Source organism: Ylistrum balloti, unplaced genomic scaffold (genome assembly GCF_031769215.1).
Source record: "Ylistrum balloti isolate Yb309-2 unplaced genomic scaffold, AGI_CSIRO_Ybal_v1 Utg370360, whole genome shotgun sequence".
Classification (NCBI taxonomy): domain Eukaryota; kingdom Metazoa; phylum Mollusca; class Bivalvia; order Pectinida; family Pectinidae; genus Ylistrum; species Ylistrum balloti.
In genome coordinates this window covers 680,001-699,173 of record NW_026782255.1, presented here as the reverse complement: position 1 = coordinate 699,173, position 19,173 = coordinate 680,001, and the positions used below count along the sequence as shown (strand labels likewise).

The 19,173-nt window shown below is 35.6% G+C and overlaps 1 protein-coding gene across 1 annotated transcript in view; it reads right to left on the bottom strand.

Annotated features, from left to right (window-relative positions):
* Nucleotides 1–10,199: 10,199 nt before the first annotated feature.
* LOC132553868 (inactive C-alpha-formylglycine-generating enzyme 2-like) overlaps nucleotides 10,200–19,173 on the bottom strand; it is a 10,761-nt gene continuing 1,787 nt past the window's right edge. Inside the window, exons 2-8 of the mRNA XM_060218148.1 lie at nucleotides 19,138–19,173; nucleotides 18,721–18,877; nucleotides 16,910–17,060; nucleotides 14,136–14,191; nucleotides 13,162–13,246; nucleotides 12,330–12,492; nucleotides 10,200–10,323 (exon numbers count right to left, since the gene is read on the bottom strand). The exon at nucleotides 19,138–19,173 is cut by the window's right edge and continues 130 nt beyond it. Coding sequence (XP_060074131.1) covers nucleotides 10,200–10,323; nucleotides 12,330–12,492; nucleotides 13,162–13,246; nucleotides 14,136–14,191; nucleotides 16,910–17,060; nucleotides 18,721–18,877; nucleotides 19,138–19,173 — 772 coding nt within the window. The remainder of the gene's footprint in view (nucleotides 10,324–12,329; nucleotides 12,493–13,161; nucleotides 13,247–14,135; nucleotides 14,192–16,909; nucleotides 17,061–18,720; nucleotides 18,878–19,137) is intronic.

Sequence of the window (19,173 nt, the reverse complement as noted above, 5' to 3'; positions counted from 1 at the left end):
TACAGAGGCGTTTTATAACACCAGTCCAGATAATAACAATACAACTTATGTTTAATTTTCGTTCTTTTCACCACAAAAATTGTCTTGAAAAAGCAGCGTATCTTTGATGACTTCGAAGAGTTAAAACAATATGGCGACGAGTTGGCGTCGAATGTCTACTTCCGGTACTATAGCATTATGGTAAGCCATAGAGAGATTTTTTTTTTTTTTTAGCTTAACGTCCTTGTTCCGGTTATAACCGAGCCTAGGACACTAAGGGGGAGGGGGCTGGTAGGGCCGAGGCATTAGGGTGTGCAATTTCGCTTTTTAGTAATCACCAAACAGGTCTAATATGGGGAGGACAGATCTGACTAAATCTATACCCTAACGTCTAAAAAAAAAAAAAAAAAAAACTGGGGAAATTTTTGACTGCCACAGAAATGCCTAGTCCTACTCTAGTCTCACTTTATATTTCCCTATTATAATCCTATGCTCTTGGGCGGCTAGCAATTAGCCTTCTCTTTTTCGAAAACCAGCAGAGGTTCTTTAACGTGCACGGCGTGACTCACTGTACACCGGGCCCCCGTTTAACGTCCCTTCCGAAGGACAAGAAGTTTTAGAAGATAGCGGGAGAGAGCGTATGGGAAAGTCGGAAATTGGAAAATAGGTTTAGCTTGTTAGCTGGTGTAGGTTTGTTATTTGTAGATGGGATTACTAGCCATCATTTGACAAGGTTAGTCATGCTGGTCTAGAGTGGATTTTAAAAGTGGGGAACTGTGTTATTAAGTTCAGTTATGAGAGTGGATGTGATGGGGTGATGTAAAGAATGTGCTGGAGTTGGGTTAGCGTAGATTTTTGGGATTAGTGAGAATTAATGTGAATTATTATACAATCGATGTCGTTCGGGAGACTGTAGATTACTGTGTATAATCGTCTACATGTCTACCCTACTAGAACAGGGATTTGTATGTTAGAAGTTGGAAGGAAGAGTGGAAGAGATTTTGTAAAGGTTGTTGGCTTTGGGTCTCGGCCCAGTGTATGTTGTATTTATGTAGGTGATGTTTTTGTGTATGTATGTGGTGTTGTGGGTATGGTTACTTAAAAAAAGTGGGGGGGATCTTACTGTTTTTCTACAGTGTCCCCTGCTAAGGGATGTGGTGTGTGTTATTGGCATGTATTAATGGGTATTGTTGGTATGTGTGAGGTGGTGAAATTATAGTCCTGTGTCCAGTGTTGAATACACCTCCTTGTAAAGTCAATTACAGAGGGCTGTGTATCCTGGTTTCCCTACCTACCATAGGTTACTGAACACCCATTGGGCACATGTAGATTCGAATACGTCCACTGTTTATCCAGTTATAGTAAGCAGTGGTTGTACGATCTACAAGTAGTACCTATTTGTGTTTTTATTCTATACTGGACGTGGACTCATAATTGCGTATAATGCGTGTGTGTGTGTGTGTTTTTTTTTTAATATATCGCTTTCCTAGATTTTATCAATATAATCAATATCCGTTAGATAGGAGGTTAATTGGTCGAATACATATTTTCTATGTTGTTTTGGAGGGTTGAGTACCGTTTTGGAATCGAATTTCATATTGTCTATACGCTCAATTTGGTTTTGGAAAACTGATCTAAAGTTGTCATGGATGGTGCATTCGAACAGAATGTGTTCTATGGTTTCCGGTTCACCACAGTTTGGACAATATGGACTGACTTCCTTTTTAATACGGTTGATGTTATGACCGAGTTTGGTGTAGCCTAATCGAAGTCTAGTGATAACAGTATCCTCTACTTTATTATAACTATATAACTGAGGTTGGATCTTAACTTTGCTCTCGATGGAGCCATAGAGAGAGTTTCCTATCTCAGTGTTATATACGTCTCTGCAATGACATAGCCAGTGCTACGACACCAATCGGTCAAGGTCACAATTCATTCTCTGACTCGCAGCTAGATAGATTAGACCTACTGATAACTGAGGTAAGTATAGCTTTTAATATTATATTTTATTGCACATGTGCATAACTTTGCAGATAATTGAAGAATCCAATATGTGTAATTGTTCGATCAGCTATTAACTAATTATAGGCCTACAGTTTCAATATACAACGTCAAGTAGATAGGACTCGCCAACTGCACTGATTAAAATTACAAACACCTAAACTTTATCATTTTACTTTTTACATTGAATTACCAACCTACAGTAAACATCTGAGAATCAAAGTCAAGAACTTCAAAATAATTCAGCATCAAGTAATCAACTAGACTCACATCTTTGCATGTATTTTTACTGATATCCTTGTCGTTTCCGACTCTGCCATTAGCATTAAGAGTGTTACTCGATTTATACACACTCAATATTCCAAAATGTTTTGAACTGTTCTTGGTTTATTTTTAACTAGAGATAAATAAGTTGCAGAAGTTTCATTTTAACTATATTTTGTAGGTAAATTTTATTATATTTTGCAACACATAATCCTATTGGTAAAATACACTTTAAATTTATTTCACATTAAAAGTTATTTTGTTACATTCAAGCCCCAGTTTCACCATTCTTCCTTAACTTTTAAGAAATCTTAACTTCTGAATTACATAACCATTTACATAAGTTAAGGAAAAACTTACATTTAAAGAAGCTCCATTCCTTAACTTACAGTATGAAATGTTTTTCGATGAGCAATGCATGCTAATTATAAGCTAAGGAAAATTCCTCAAGGAAGATTTGTGAAACTGGGGCCATCGTTTTTCATTATTTTGTTTTATTTTTAGTTTTACAGGAAATCATGTATGTCATTATATTATCATGTCAACGACAATTTAAACTACTGATATGATTGCTTTTGCCATCAATCAAAGTTGATCAATCAATAATTTATTTTATTAAAGTGTAGTTAAAGATACAATTAATAAAATTCGTTTGAAGAATAAAATAACTATATTCTATAGAGACCATAAAAATGTAAAGACAAATAAGATATATTTTATTTAAGTGACACTTGTTTTAGAAACATGAAAGTACATGGACCAAGTACACATACTATGTACAGACTCTCTAGCCTAAAATAAAATAATCACAAAACTTTTACTAAAAACACATCTCTCATGAGATGTACCAGTACCGAGCAACAATATTCAATTTTTACAATCATAGCAGTTATAATTATACTTTAGAATAATGATATGAAACTAAAATAGTAATGTGTAAAGTATATACATGTACTACTAAAATCACACTTGTATAATAATGCTTGTAATTAATAGATATACAATTACTTTTTAATGGCGTATGATGATAAGTACAACATTACAAGTTTTTCAGCATATAACATATTGAGAAGGAGTTCAAGGTAGCTGATACAGTAATTAATTTATTTATTGGCGTGTGTTACAATATGATGACCACCCTTCAGCTTTTCAACTATTTTCGGGCCAGAGAGTCCATTGGTGTGGTATATAACGTACTTTTCCCTCGCAATAAGTAACAATCGTCAACCAGCATCCATTTCCGCATACGAGATGATGCACGCCTCGTTTTCGATTTCATACGACACATTCCGTGGTTTTTTTTTTTTATATAATTTCGCAGTATCAGTCAACCGATCGAACTAAACCGCACAGAGGATCGCACATCGCACATTTGTGCGCACGATACAAGCACGATATGCGCACGCTATTTTTGGTACGTTGTGCGATCCCAAAACTGTACTTATGGTTATGTCACCCACTTAAACGAAGATAAAACATATCACTCATAGTGATCTGTTTGATCTCATTAGGAACGATAACATCATTATCCTGGGCTGGCAATGTCGAATTTCAAATTTCCTGCAACACATCCGTCCTTCTCTGAGAAACAGATTCTCACGGGAAAAAATCCATCACAAACCTCCCAGGCCATGACTGAAAAAGTCTGCCAATAGATAGAAAGTAGAAACTGTGTAACTATTAGCATTAAGAAGGTTACAGAGAGGAAAAGAAAGCCAAGCCGTCAGTCTACGTAAGCGCGAGGCCCACTAGGATATCAGTTTCCCCGGCAACTATAGGAATGAAATTTAAACCCTCTTATGGTAACAAAATATAAATGTACAAAAGCTTGTCTTTGTGGTCTAGTTTTTGTCAAAGTTTGCGAGATTCTTCAGTTAGGATAACAACAAGGAATGCCTGGTGAACTTTACATTGCGAGATGTCTCACTTTGTCCCTGATTTCTTCCATCAGTCCGGTTTTATCCTGAATATTCCTCGCATTCATTTGTCCGTCTCTACAACGTTAAAGATTCTCGTGTATGCTTCTTTTTTATGTGGTTCTATATGATCTTTCGCAGCCTACAATATACATAGACACATTTTTGTTAGAAAATTCTTTGAAGCGTACCCTGCTTTGACCCGTTTGTTAATTTATCTTTAATCACAGGATAACGCATTCGTCCATGACTTGTGCGATATCCGGCAATTTACGTGTAGAATTACACACGTGCGCCACGCAATAAACGCGGACAAATGCATGAAAGAACTATACCTATGAATATCAACACCTACCTCTGATAGGCTCTGTCCATTATGTTGACCAACCTTGCTCTCTTGTCTTCTCCTTTTTCACCATTTCGGGAATCTCTATTGTCACATCATCAGTTTAATCTTAATTATCCCCTTATCGCAATTCTCTGATAAAGTATCCATATAGTGGCATTATCTGATAGATTATGCCCTCATTATTAGCATCCCCTTATCGCAATTCTCTGATAAAGTATCCATATAGTGGCATTATCTGATAGATTATGCCCTCATTATTAGCATTATCTGATAGATTATGCCCTCATTATTAGCATTCTCTGATAAATTGTGCCCTCATTAGCATTCTCTGATAAATTGTGCCCTCATTAGCATTCTCTGATAAATTGTGCCCTCATTAGCATTCTCTGATCAATTATGCCCTCTGCAGCACATCAAACCTAATGTAAATTGATGCAGTTTTGCGTCTTAAATCATATTAACTTCAATACATCGGAGCATTCAAAGGCGCTTTTAGTCATTTTATCGCCCAAATACGAAACGAGTCTTGACAGACCATTAACTACAAGAATTCACCTGGGGTGTAATCGGGATCATTAGATACTACAAACTGGTAATATTGTTTCACCAACATTTATTTAACCACACAGAGTGCATTCAATATCATAAACGACATTGGTAGGTTTACAATTTAGGGGCTCAAAGCATCTCTCGTAGTATTAACTACAGCAACTTCAGTATTTTTTTCAGACTTTTGTTCCGCATTTGAAAATGTAGAAAAATTCTGTTGTGTCTGATACACTTAATAAAACCGTAAGGTTAATATTGCAATGTTGTAATTGTCCGAATATTTATAGTTCAAATTACAATCAGCGTTTTGTGAAAAATAAGTAACAAGTAAATTTAGTCTGCAGAAGCCGGGACTATCGTGGTCCTTCCTTCTTTATCAAATATAAACTTGATAATTCATTGTCTCCTTCTCTATCTATTGGGTTTTTTCTAAAAGGAGTCATGTTCAGTAACCACATTGTAAAACAAAAAGTAAACTGAATTTTCACTGTCTATTCATTTTTAAAAAAAATTCATTTCAATATTTCATTACTTTTGTTATATCAAGGAAGCCTAGCGAGGAACACTAGAGACCAGCTATCCCTCGACGGAGTTTTATCAACAATTCTAAAATCAACCAGCGAACAGCTATACATCAACATTTATTTAGAATTTAACCAAAAAACAGTCATCCATCGTCTTGTTTTGATACACTTTTCAACCAGGAAGCGGCAATCCATCGACTTGTTTTGATACACAATTCAACCAGGAAGCGGAAATCAATCGACTTGTTTTGATACACAATTCAACCAGGAAGCGGAAATCCGTCGTCTTATTTTGATACACAATTCAACCAGGAAGCGGCAATCCATCGACTTGTTTTGATACACAATTCAACCAGGAAGCGGCAATCCATCGACTTGTTTTGATACACAATTCAACCAGAAAGCGGAAATCCATCGACTTGTTTTGATACACAATTCAACCATAAGGCGGCAAGGGGTTTCATCAACACTTTAGAAGAAAACAGATATCCATTTAAAGTTTTTTATCAACAAATCAACTTTAGGGCAATTATCCATTAGAGAGTTCTAAAGCACAAATTAAACATGGAGTAGCTTTCCATCAATGGGTCTAATTTTATTACCCAACGTGACATTAAATGTTACCTAATTATTATTATATCTGGAATGGAAACATAAACACATACAAGGTTGATGCACGCATATGGTAGTTTTGTCAAAATTATTGCTGAGATGTACATGAAATTGCTAGTGTTAAAAAATGAATTGCATTACAATTTTTGACAGTTTTTTTTTCGTTTAATTGACAACATGAAGCTTCGATAACATTTGACTTTATTGCGATATTTCATGCAATGCCCTTCATTATGGTTCTCCAAACGGAAATATATTCCATTTATTTAAGACCTCCATGAAGATGTTTCAAGACCTTTTTGTGACGGTCTTCACTACAGTTATCAATATATACCATTTTGTTTCTTTTTTTCTGTTATAACTTAACGTCTCAGTAAGTATATATAGAAACAAAGGTTGTGTTTTGTGTTTTGTTTTTGTAAAAAATATCTGATGCATTACAGGTTTTTTTTTCTTCTTCTTCTTCTTCTTCTTCTTTCGTTACTCGTCATGAAAAAATATCTGATGCATAACAGGTCACTGAATGACAGTCAGAAATACTAATGACATAGAAAATCCTGTTTAACACCAAAAACAACAATTTGCTTCCATGTGTGAGACCACAGACCTTTGTCTCCTCAACAGTTAATCGGTTACATTTAATGTCACGCCAAAAGTTTATTTCAAACACTGTTGAATTCAATAAATATGTGATGGATTCGTGAACAGTTTAACGTTGTTAGACGTTAATGCTCCAACTGCATCATATAGTGATATAGAGAGACAGTGACGTCAAAAAGAATTGACCTTGGTATTCGATTGACAATCCAAAATTTTTTTTTTCTATTCTTTTTCTAAGGAGACTACATCTGTTGTATGGATATAATTCGAGGAGCCTTCTATATACAAAACCAGCATTGATAATAATGACTTTGCTTTGTTGTTCTATTTACATACATTGTCCATGCACAATATGCACAACTTTTATCATCATTGTGTTTTTATCTATACAGTTTTAATTTCGTAATGGAGGAATGTTATCGGCTTTGAAGCAGGATGAAAACATTCACATGATAATACATTGACGTCTGTATAATGTTGACAACCCATACCTCGTCCATGGTTTTTGTTTCAATACTTACGAGAGGTTTTTGTCGTATTTGAACGGGTTTTACGTGGTTCATGCAACTGTTATGTTAGTGTAAGTGAATAAAGATAATAGCTAGTCTTCAAATATAAATGTAAATTTGTTTTGCGTTAAAAAAACATGCAGAAGAATGTACCGATAGGTTATTACGAACTGAATTCAACCCCAAGTTGAACCGAGGGCAAACTATGAACAAAAACGACGATGAACCCTGAAACAATACACAATGACTAAGACCAGGTGCTCAGGAAGGCTAAGCTTCAGTTTCATCAATGACAATCTATATTTGTTATTTTATTCATAATATAATCCTTGGGTACCTTTTGAAAATAAAAAACGTGCCTTATTGGTACATTCAATATCAAGGAACAAGTATTGTGACTATGAGCTTGTCACCAGAGCACATGCTCTAGTATATTCTATGGTCGACACAATATTCTGTTTCTTTGTGTGATATGAAGCTGGCCCTGTTTGATGTTCCTTAGTTTGTCTGTCAGTTCCGTTGTTGTATACCTTGTTCTCATTTGAGAACGCGACATTACTTACATGTATTGACCAATGTATACATGGCGGGTGTCGTCGATGAAGCAGGATACGTTTATTACCCCGGAACACCTGGTCTTATTCTCCTTGTATTTTTTCAGGAGCCTCCATGAAAATATTTTGTTTTTTATTTTGAACTAGTTTATGGAATTTGAGTTTGGGTTATGATCATATTATCATGTTAGTATATATATATATATTATATTCAGTGTAACCCATTTTTGAGAAAAAAGAAATTTCACCATCTTCAAGTTAGCACTTTATAGCCAGTCAAAATGTCATTAGGGCTGAAGAAGGTCAGAGATTGTAGAGGACTAAAACTAAAACAGGAAAGAGCTTGAGGAGTTCCAGCCCTTTACCACTTAGCAATGAGGTCTTTTTTAGAAACCTGCTCTCGGTACTCACTTCATTCAATTATTATGTAGCTTAAATTTTGTCAGCCGCCTTTAATTCTCTATTTTTATTGCCTGAAGATGAGAGTTCAACACTCACATTTATATCTTCAGCTAAGGTAAGGTGTTATGTCAATATCAGAAAATAAGGTAAAATCGGTGGATGAAATTATTTGAATTCGTTCCAAAATTGATGGCCCACCTCTAGACTTGTGTAATTCATCGATCTCTTTCTTGTTTCTCGATATGCTTTAAACCAGTGTTAGTATTCAAATTCCTGTTTGTAGTAAATTTTCGTATTTTAAAATGAAACTCACTATGATAAGAATAAAACAAAATGACAACAGTTTTAGATGAGAGTTTTATTTAGAAGTATGATTGAAGTAAAGACAAGATACTTTATTTTGTTCAATATGATTTAAATGTGACAAGTTGTTACCATGACTATCAAACGAAAAACTTAACTTCTGTTAGGCCATTACAACCCACAATATACTCATCATTTGACATATTAACGATTTCCAAAAATATTCTTAGAAAACTTCTACCTGGTAATTACACAAAGATAAAGTTAAGATATACTTCAGCTATCTATTGGGAAACACTTTGTGAGGATATCAAAACAAATAGAAATTAATAAAAGTGGGTCCCTCTCAAACTGCAACCTGAAAATATATGAAGTTTATAAGGATATCACGAAAAAGCACGTGACCAATCTGCATATTCAAATACATGGACAAAGGGACTTAATCCTTTAAGTAGGTGCTGCTCATGAAGTGAGAAAAATGACAAATAATTATCGACATCAGAAAAAGGCAAAATGACTAAATCATGGTGAAATACCGAGATGTCCAATGCATCTATTATCAGACATTTAAAATTGTTTATGGCATTTGCATTCATACAACTCTCAATCTCGTGAATTTAAATCGTCGCAAATGCTAAACATTTTCACATGAAATACGACTTCTATTCTTTAAAATAATAATCATTATCTCTTTTAACATGGTCATTCAAATTTTCTTTCAACTTATTGACTCATTATACTTGTATGCATATCATGTGTATAATAGACAGATTATCAATCTTGTTGGTGTTACATTCACACTCATTTCCGTTCGCACGCTCATTGATATTGCTATAACAGTTCCGCCCATTTATTACTCAACTGATTCGGCCCACCAGTTGCTGTCACTGTCTGATGTAAATTGGACCCCATTCAACTTTTGTCTTTAACAAGTATATTTGTACTCCTCTTAATTTCTAAATATAAACTAACTTCAGAGCTGTTTCCAAAAGACAATTGTATCTGACGCCAGCATGTAGACGTATTTCAACCCCTCAAGAAACCTTAGCTTTACCTGATAGAAATTCACAAATCTTTGTCGTCGTTATTTTGTGGTTTCAGCAAGCTTCAATTAGTACTTAAAGAGTCCTAACGTTAACAATTATTTCAAGATGCTGTTAAACATGTCCGTCAAACGATAGAAGGATTTCTTTGAGTCCCTTGAATGTTGGGAAATATTTTACTAAATAGATATTATATCCGATTGATTGGCGTGTTCGGGAATATATTATATATGTCAAACATTGCTCACCAATTTATCTGTTTTTGTCGTATTTTACCTAATGTGAATCCCCTTCTGTTTTGTTAGGACGTAAAATTACATGAATTAAAGTATTTTATTACCTATAGTGGCCGACAATTTTGTGGTTATGTTCTTTCCGTTTTCGCTGTTTGAATGATGGTTTCTGACATCCACATTGCTGATGTTATAAACATTTACATTTTAAACAAGTTTTAAACAAGATTGAATATTTCCAATACAAACAGATATAAGTAATGTCACAAGTGTACTTGGAAATTAAATATAGCAAAGGCTTAAGTTTAAACAGAGCATTTAGATATCACGTGCTCCGTCACGAACCCGTATTACATGGTCACAGTTCGTCATGTGTTCTTCGCATTTTTCGTAACGATTTCTCTTTAAATTTTTCGTCTGGTATTGGCAGCACACATCGGAATCCAACATTGTGAGCTGTGTACTCAGGATTTAGACCCATCCTGAAACAATACGAAACATGAGATGAAAGTAATGTTATGTATACATTACCTTTTAAAGAACTGATACAATTTCACATCTATTCAAATAAAAATTTCATTTCATATTTCCGCAAGAAAGTTTTCGTTTTTTCAAGTTTAGAAAGTATGTCATCCTTAAGCTTACAACCTGTTTGAGATTATCTCTAATAAAGAATAACTTTAATCAAAACAGGTCCACAAATTTTGCCTCAGACAATAGGCATACATAGGTATGCATAACAGCATAGCTGAAGTGTTATAATCTTTAGCTGTGTTAAATGTTATGAATAACATTGACATGGTGTAGTGCACAGAGCATGCTTTCGCCCTGCCTAGTCCACTTCTGTGAAAGCATTTCACCTTGTTCCCCGATAGAGACGCAGGTATTCGTTCCTTAGCCTAGATTTTTCAACTAACGGAATTGTCATTGCATCAACATATTTTCTCCGAAACAACAAATTAGGATGTGGTCAAAATGTGGGAAAAGGGTTGTTTTTCTCCAATGAAAGGTGTTCTTAGATCAAGTAAATTCAACAAATGTCTTACTGTAATACAATATTTTCTTAGACTTGTGAAAAGAGGCATTTACAACTGCAACAAAGAAACAAGAGGTTCTGCCAAGGAAATATACAAGTGTGTGATATGTATCGGATTAATAATCTTTCTGACGGGAAATAATTGTTCCCCCGCCCATGCATGGACTTCGTTCAAGTGTGCAAAATCAAATGTATCTTAATCTTAAAAACAGTAAAAGAGGCAAAGCATACTCAACACTATAGAGTTCAACATTATTACTGGAAACGTTTTCTTCGAAATTTTTGAAACTGTTTTCCATGTGAATAATGTAAAAATCTTAATGTACATGCGTTTTTATCAGCTAACACACTACACACTTTTCTGTTCTTTGAAAAGAATTGAACTTTTTCCTTTTGACCATATGAGATTTTAATGAAACCTATTTTGAAACAGGACTGTCTACTATTATACTTATTTTACACTGTCCTGTTTGTATCCAGATTAGGACAATGTAGAAACCAAATAATGTTGAGTTACCTTTAACTGTGACAGTGAGTCATTTAGGTACCAATAGAACAGTTACAGGTAATACATAGAAAGGTTACAGGACCAATAGAACAGTTACAGGTAACATATAGAAAGGTCACAGGTACCAACAGAACAGTTACAGTTAACATATAGAAAGTTTACAGGTACCAATAGAACAGTTACAGCTAACACATAGAAAGGTTACAGGTACCAACAGAACAGTTACAGGTAACATATAGAACAGTTACAGGTAACATATAGAAAGGTAAAAGGTAACATATAGAACAGTTACATGTAATGCATAGAAAGGTTAAAGGTAGCATATATAACAGTTACAGGTAATACATAGAAAGGTTACAGGTACCAATAGAAAAATTACAGGTACCAACAGAACAGTTACAGGTAACATAGAACAGTTACAGGTAACAATAGAGCAAATACAGGTAACAATAGAACAGTTACAGGTAACACATGAAAAAGTTAAAGATAACATATAGATACAGGTAACAATAGAATAGTTACAGGTAACATAGAACAGTTACAGGTAACAATAGAGCAGATACAGGTAACAATAGAACAGTTACAGGTAACAATAGAACAGTTACATGTAACATAGAACAGTTACAGGTACCAATAGAACAGTTACAGGTAACAATAGAGTAGTTACAGGTAACATAGAACAGTTACAGGTAACACATAGAAAAGTCAAAAAAGGGGGAATGACATCAAAGCCATATTTTGAATATAAATATAATACTTCTGTAGTAAATAACCAGTAGGAGATCTAAGTGTGATATTTCGATGACCACGAGGTCGAATTCTGTTGGTTGTTTTCAACGAACTTTCATTTTATTGATATCAACGACCTGAGGAAAGTGTTCCGTGAATACACGTCTGTTTTCTACATCCATTACCTAGCAGTCATAAACATGATATAGTAGTACCTTTGTGCTGTTCGGATCGCATGATTGTACTGCCCATCAAATGTATCGATGTAGGAACCACCTTTAACGACGTACATCTCTTCCTGCAGTCTACGGTCGATCAACCTCTCGTAGTATCTCGTTGTGGTCCATTCCCACACGTTACCCAGTACATCATGCATACCTAGACGGAAAGCAACAATTAAGACAATATGGTAAAGATAGTATGAATATTTTCGTTGGGAGATACAAATAAATAGATAAAATTAAGTTCATAAGTTCATTTTTAAGAGATTTAAGTCAAACACATCCTATCACGGTAAAACCTTTCGCGGGAATTACAAAAATATACATTTTTACATCTGAAGTCTTATGCGTCTAATTTCGCGAACTGTCTTTAGCAACGTAAACAAGGAACATTTTATCTTATACAATGTCCCTTATCATCGATGTGGTACATGATTGGATCACAAACTTGTCGATTTCAGTCCTATTGTAAATCACTGATTTGGTATTTGATAACGTTGACGTAAATATTCGTGTTGCATCAGGAGCGATAATTCAAAAACATAACAGCAAATAGTTTATGTCATCATAATCTCAATTCGAACAAAAAGCCGATGGAATCACGTAAAATATGAACAAGAGAAATATTTATACAGAGACCTCTGAAAACGAACAAGGAGAAGAACACCATGGGCTCCAGCATAGTAACCGTCTCTTACTTAATCGAAACCACCCGTCAAGTAAATCTTGGTCAATTAAAAATTTCATCTAATCATGGTCATTTAAAAATTTCATCTAATCATATTAGTCTATTTTGAATGGATGCATAGATGTATTCTTGGCTTACCGTAGTCATTCTGGGGTCCAAATGCATCGACCGGAGAAAGCCCTTTCCAGCCGTCTCTGTGTTCGTTGCTGTGCGGAAAAGGTCCCTGTCAGATCAAGCAGTCAATTAGGCCTTTACAAACTCACAATATATCATAAAGGTCGTGTACATGTTATCTGATTCGTCTCGATGATTGTTCTTGTTATTATCATTAAACTTATACTATTGACTTATAGAATCTCCTAAACAATATTCCAACTGTTAGTAACAAACAAAATCTTACATGGGTCTGTTCTGTGGACAGGAATATCTGAACTCGAGTGTACAAGTTTGGCTGCTTGTCTGGTCAGAAATTTCCACATCTAATAGTTATGTAAGACCTACCCTACTTCAATTTCGTCTATCCCCGATAACCTAAACAGTCTTGAAATATCTACTTTCAGTTCGCAGTCACTACAATTATCGTTGCGTCATCTCTATTACAGTCACCGAAAATTACTCTGCTCTGCCACAGCAATACATTGTTTATATTGTGAAACATTTGTCTAGGAACCAAATCACATCACCGTATATGTTCCCAGTCAAGACATAAAATTAACAAAAATAACTCATCTCCAATTCTGACAGGACGGAGAGTTGTAAGTGTAGCGTATTAACAAACAAGACTGGTGAAAGACACTTCATTTGACTCTAAAATGACAACAGACAAAGAGGCTTGGTACTAATCGATGCTGATTTTGTACCAATTGTCCTTAATTTACATCCTTTCAACAATGAATAATAAAAGAAATTATAAAAAATAATGCACAGGTGTATGTTGTGGATATAGTCCTCCTTCAACAATAAAGGTGATTTATAATTGAATGTAGAGGGACGTGGCCATTTCAGTGTTTTTTCGTCAATGCGAGATTAAAAAATAATTCTATTAGTTTTGCGGGAATTCAGGCGAAGCCAGGTAACTGAAGTCCTGTCACGGCTCATTTTGCTATGTTTACCTGCCATATGTTGGCTCTGTTCCTCTTGTACGCCTCTCCCCAAGGGAAAGTCAAACCTAATTAAAAAGCAAAAATGGAGTTATGCAAATAAAGGTAAGATAAATGAACAAATCTGTCATTAGTAATCAATTAAAAAAGCATCCCCGAAACAATCGTGGAAACAAGAAATATCCTAGAAGAACGGTCAGCATAGTTAACATAAGTCGCAAGATCAAATACTCTTGTGCAAGCCTAATGTGTGTAAATATATATAAATACACTCAATGTGGATGGTAAGCTTCATCTAGAGACTTCAGAATATAAGTGTAAAAACAATAGGGCTTTCCTAACGGTATTTTATGCAGAAAAAAGAACAGCAAGAAAATATCAATTTATAAAAAAAATTACAAAAACTCAAATTCAATAAAACCAGAGCAAAATATTAACAAAAAATATTTATACGGGGGCTCCAGCAAAAATACAAGGATACTAAGTGTTCCGGAAGAGTAAACGTCTTCTGCTTCATCGACGACACCCGCCACGTAAATATTGATAAATCCAAGTAAATAATGTCATGAGGAGCCGATGACAAACAAGGATATTCATTGCTTATCACTTTCAAATTTAATATAGGATATTCATATGAATGCAAAACTTAATATTTTATTAAATACTTTCAGTAACGTTGAAAGATCTGTTATTATCTTTGAAGTGAATACTGGAACAATATGGGCAAGTTAATATTCCAGACTGCTATTATAGGCGATAGCACGTTTAATTCCTAGAACTTAAAAATGGTTCAAGGTTACTCTTGAAAAATTTTGTATTTTGTTTATCCCAGCGTGACACATGTAATGGGATTGTTGACATTGGTTATACACATGATACCATCAAAGATATTAACACATCTGTCTTATCCATTGAAATTATGTCAAGGTTTCCCCTGGAACAACTGAGACGTTTATCCCAGCACGCCACATATTCTAGCCAAACGTGACATTGATTATTCTAAAGAAACCATTAACGATATTAACACGTCTTCCCCAGTGACATTAAAAGTTCGTAAAGGTTAGTTCATTCATTCAAAAATACTGTTGTATAACTTTGTCATTCAGAAAAGCGTGTTTACTGATTTTAACATGTGCGATATCTGTGACAATAAAGTGAGTCGAGATCATCGATTTAATAAGAAAATTTAATCATCTTTATTCAAGCATGGCGCTGGTCTATTATTCGGAATGAAGGCCTCTTAGGTTGGTTTAAAGCATCAGTATTAAATGGTTAATATTGATACTGGAAAACGGACGCCTGCACAACGCAATGTATAATTTCTTTTTTGGAAAGCTAGTATTCCACCAAGAAAAAGTATTCAGAATGATTAAGTTAGAATCCGGCATTCCCAGGAGACCGCTGGTATTAAAGCCTATATGTTCCTGTTTGATATTCTTATAAAGCTGTCTGTCACTCATAGAGATTGCAGAATGAAGTCGTGAGGAATGGGTAAATTCGGTACAAATGTTCAGGGGTTCAATATATTTGCCGTCCAGTACCTATTTTTATCATTAGCACTATATAACTACTTTCCTTTAAACTTTCAGTACATATATTTCGTATGTGTCGTAACACTGGCTAATAATTATATTAGTCGAGTGTAAAAGTATCAAGCAGGTCTGTGATCATCAACCCTGGCAGCAAACTCACATTCGTGTTAAGAAAAAATTACCATCCCCCACGACCCTCACAACATACTCACATTCGTGTTAGGAAAAACTTTCCATCCCCCACGACCCTCACAGCATACTCACATTCGTGTTAAGATAAACTTACCATCCTTCACGACCCTCACAGCATACTCACATTCGTGGTAAGATAAACATACCATCCTTCACGACCCTAGCAGCATACTCACATTCGTGTTAAATAAACTTACTATCCTCCACGACCCTCACAGCATACTCACATTCGTGTTAGGAAAAACTTTCCATCCCCCACGACCCTCACAGCATACTCACATTCGTGTTAGGAAAAACTTTCCATCCCCCACGACCCTCACAGCATACTCACATTCGTGTTAAGATAAACTTACCATCCTTCACGACCCTCACAGCATACTCACATTCGTGGTAAGATAAACCTACCATCCCCGCCCCTAGCAGCATACTCACATTCGTGTTAAGATAAACTTACTATCCTTCACGACCCTCACAGCATACTCACATTCGTGTTAAGATAAACCTACCATCCCCGCCCCTAGCAGCATACTCACATTCGTGTTAAATAAACTTACTATCCTTCACGACACTCACAGCATACTCACATTCGTGTTAAGATAAACCTACCATCCCCGCCCCTAGCAGCATACTCACATTCGTGTTAAATAAACTTACTATCCTTCACGACCCTCACAGCATACTCACATTCGTGTTAAGATAAACCTACCATCCTTCCCGCCCCTAGCAGCATACTCACATTCGTGTTAGATAAACTTAATATCCTTCACGACCCGCACAGCATACTCACATTCGTGTTAAGATAAACCTACCATCCCCGCCCCTAGCAGCATACTCACATTCGTGATAAATAAACTTACTATCCTCCACGACCCTCACAGCATACTCACATTTGTGTTAGATACATTATCATCCCCCACAACCCTAGCAGCAAAGTCACATTCGTGTTAAGATAAACTTACCATCCTTTCCGCCCCTAGCCGCATACTCACATTCGTGTTAAGATAAACCTACCATCCCCCCGCCCCTAGCAGCATACTCACATTCGTGTTGAGATAAACTTACCATCCTTTCCGCCCCTAGCAGCATACTCCCATTCCTGTTCAGTCGGCAGCCGTTTGCCCTCGTTGTGACAAAAAGTTGCTGCATCATTGAGGTTGACATGCACTACAGGGCGATCTAGTATGTGTTTGATCGTGGAATCTGGACCTTCTGGCTGTCACGATGAATATAAAAGTTTTGTTGTTTACAGAACAATTAAGTCTTAGCTTAAAATATTCTACTGATAGGGTAGTTTTTTAGATGATGCTTTCAGACTTGTCATATCTGTCACGAATGCATGCATTATATTTCGTAATAACTTAGAAAAACGTAACAGTATATTGATATGTTAATAATATCGCCTTTAAATATGTAGATATACTGTAAAATCAATATTTTCGTGGGCTTTTTATTTTCGTTGATTTCGTACTTACTCTTTATCCATTAATCTAAGTCTCTCGCGAAATGAAACAGATAACAATTGACATGAATTATGGTACTAGTGAAATTCGTGAACAAGGTATATCCACGTTATCAAGTAACGAAAATATAAATTTTATAAAACACGAAATAGGAGCTCCATTTGGTTGTGTTGATGTGATAAAAACCTTGCCGTATTTTCCAGTTTGAGTTACAGAGGTGTTACTGAACTGCAGAAGAAATAGTATATTCACTGATCATGTACATCGAATATACCTTAAAAAATCGGCTTCAGGAACAGTAATTCTGTATTAGACGCATACCTCAACTTTTACATACAAACAGCAGGGACACCTTGGCACTAAGGGTGTCACAAATGTAATGACTTTATGTCACTTCATTGAACTTCATTTCTAGATAGCAGTCGAACACTTGCCAAAATAATAATCATTTTGTATTCAAGAGCTTGTTCCCAATTTCAGCAATGAATGTCAACAACGAATGGAGCAATTTATCATGATTTATAATACATTGTTTCGAGAGATATAAAAATAATAAAGACTATTGATGATATTTATTTCGCCAGCATTTCATTTCCTTTTGTGATAGGAAGTTGAATGTTTCCGATGTTTTCATGTGTGCCTGTTGTTAACGGAATAATCGTGTTCTTATTTGGAGAACGTGATATTACTTGCATTGAATGTGATATACATTCCGGTTGTCGTCGATGAAGCCGAATATGTATAGCCTTTCAGATAATTCCTAGGCTGGTTCGTATTAGGTTGACATTCCGACATTCTTCTGTTTTCCCTTCTATCTACGGGAATAATTTTACTTCGATTCTCACAACGTCGTTTCCATCAGACCAGACTTAACATTTTGCATTTTGTGCCGATTTTTGTAATTTCTTAGGTCAAATGAAACCTTGTTCATTTTCATTAAAAATTTCGCGCAGGGCATTTTATCAACTTACAGATAAAAAAGATGGACGTTTAGATATATTGTGTCTAAACGTGTGAAATCAGGGAATTCAATGGAGAACAGAAATGATGAGCATGCACTAACTGCAGAAACCACATATAGTTCTATAAATAGTTTATTTGTTTGTTTATTTACGTCCTTTCAACAGCAAGGGCCATTTAATGATGTGACAGGTTTTGATGGCGGAGGAAGGCCGGAATTCCGGAGTAAAAATCACCGACCTGAGGCAAGTACCATGTGACTGCCCCGCGTAGGTCTCGAACCCACGACCAAGAGGGGGAGGGCTAGTGGTAAAGACGGTTAGATGCCTTAACAACTCAACCACCACAATGAGAAATTCTACACATGACGAACAATAATATCGATTAAGAAATTGACATCCATATGATTGATAAAATATCTCTCCTAACAAAGATTTCTGTGGCAGTTCATACCTTCCGCCAAGTGGCACCATGGACAGCCACCCACCAGGGATCTCTTGAAGGAGTGCTTTTGCCCAAAGTCTCGTTACTGACAAAATCTCGAAACACCCAACTCCACCCTCGGATTTCACTTCCAGTAAAATGCCGGGTTCTCTTTTGGCGAAATTTCCTGGGGAAAAAAATATGGACATTACGTCATTAAATAGCTTCATAGGGTTTAAGTTGGAAAGAGAAATGGAATGGAGTTATATTGAACATTGAACTGTAATTAGATTGGAACAGAGATTCTGATTTTGAAGTTATTTATATTGATGGAAAGTGGCTTTACTTTGCTGACCGCCACCGCCACTTTTTTTTTGTTTTATTTTTTTCGTTTTGTGTTTCCGTTGACTGGGTTTGAGGGGACGGAACCTTACGTTATACACTTACCAAAACCTGGCGTTTGTGACAGGAAAGCGGTCGATG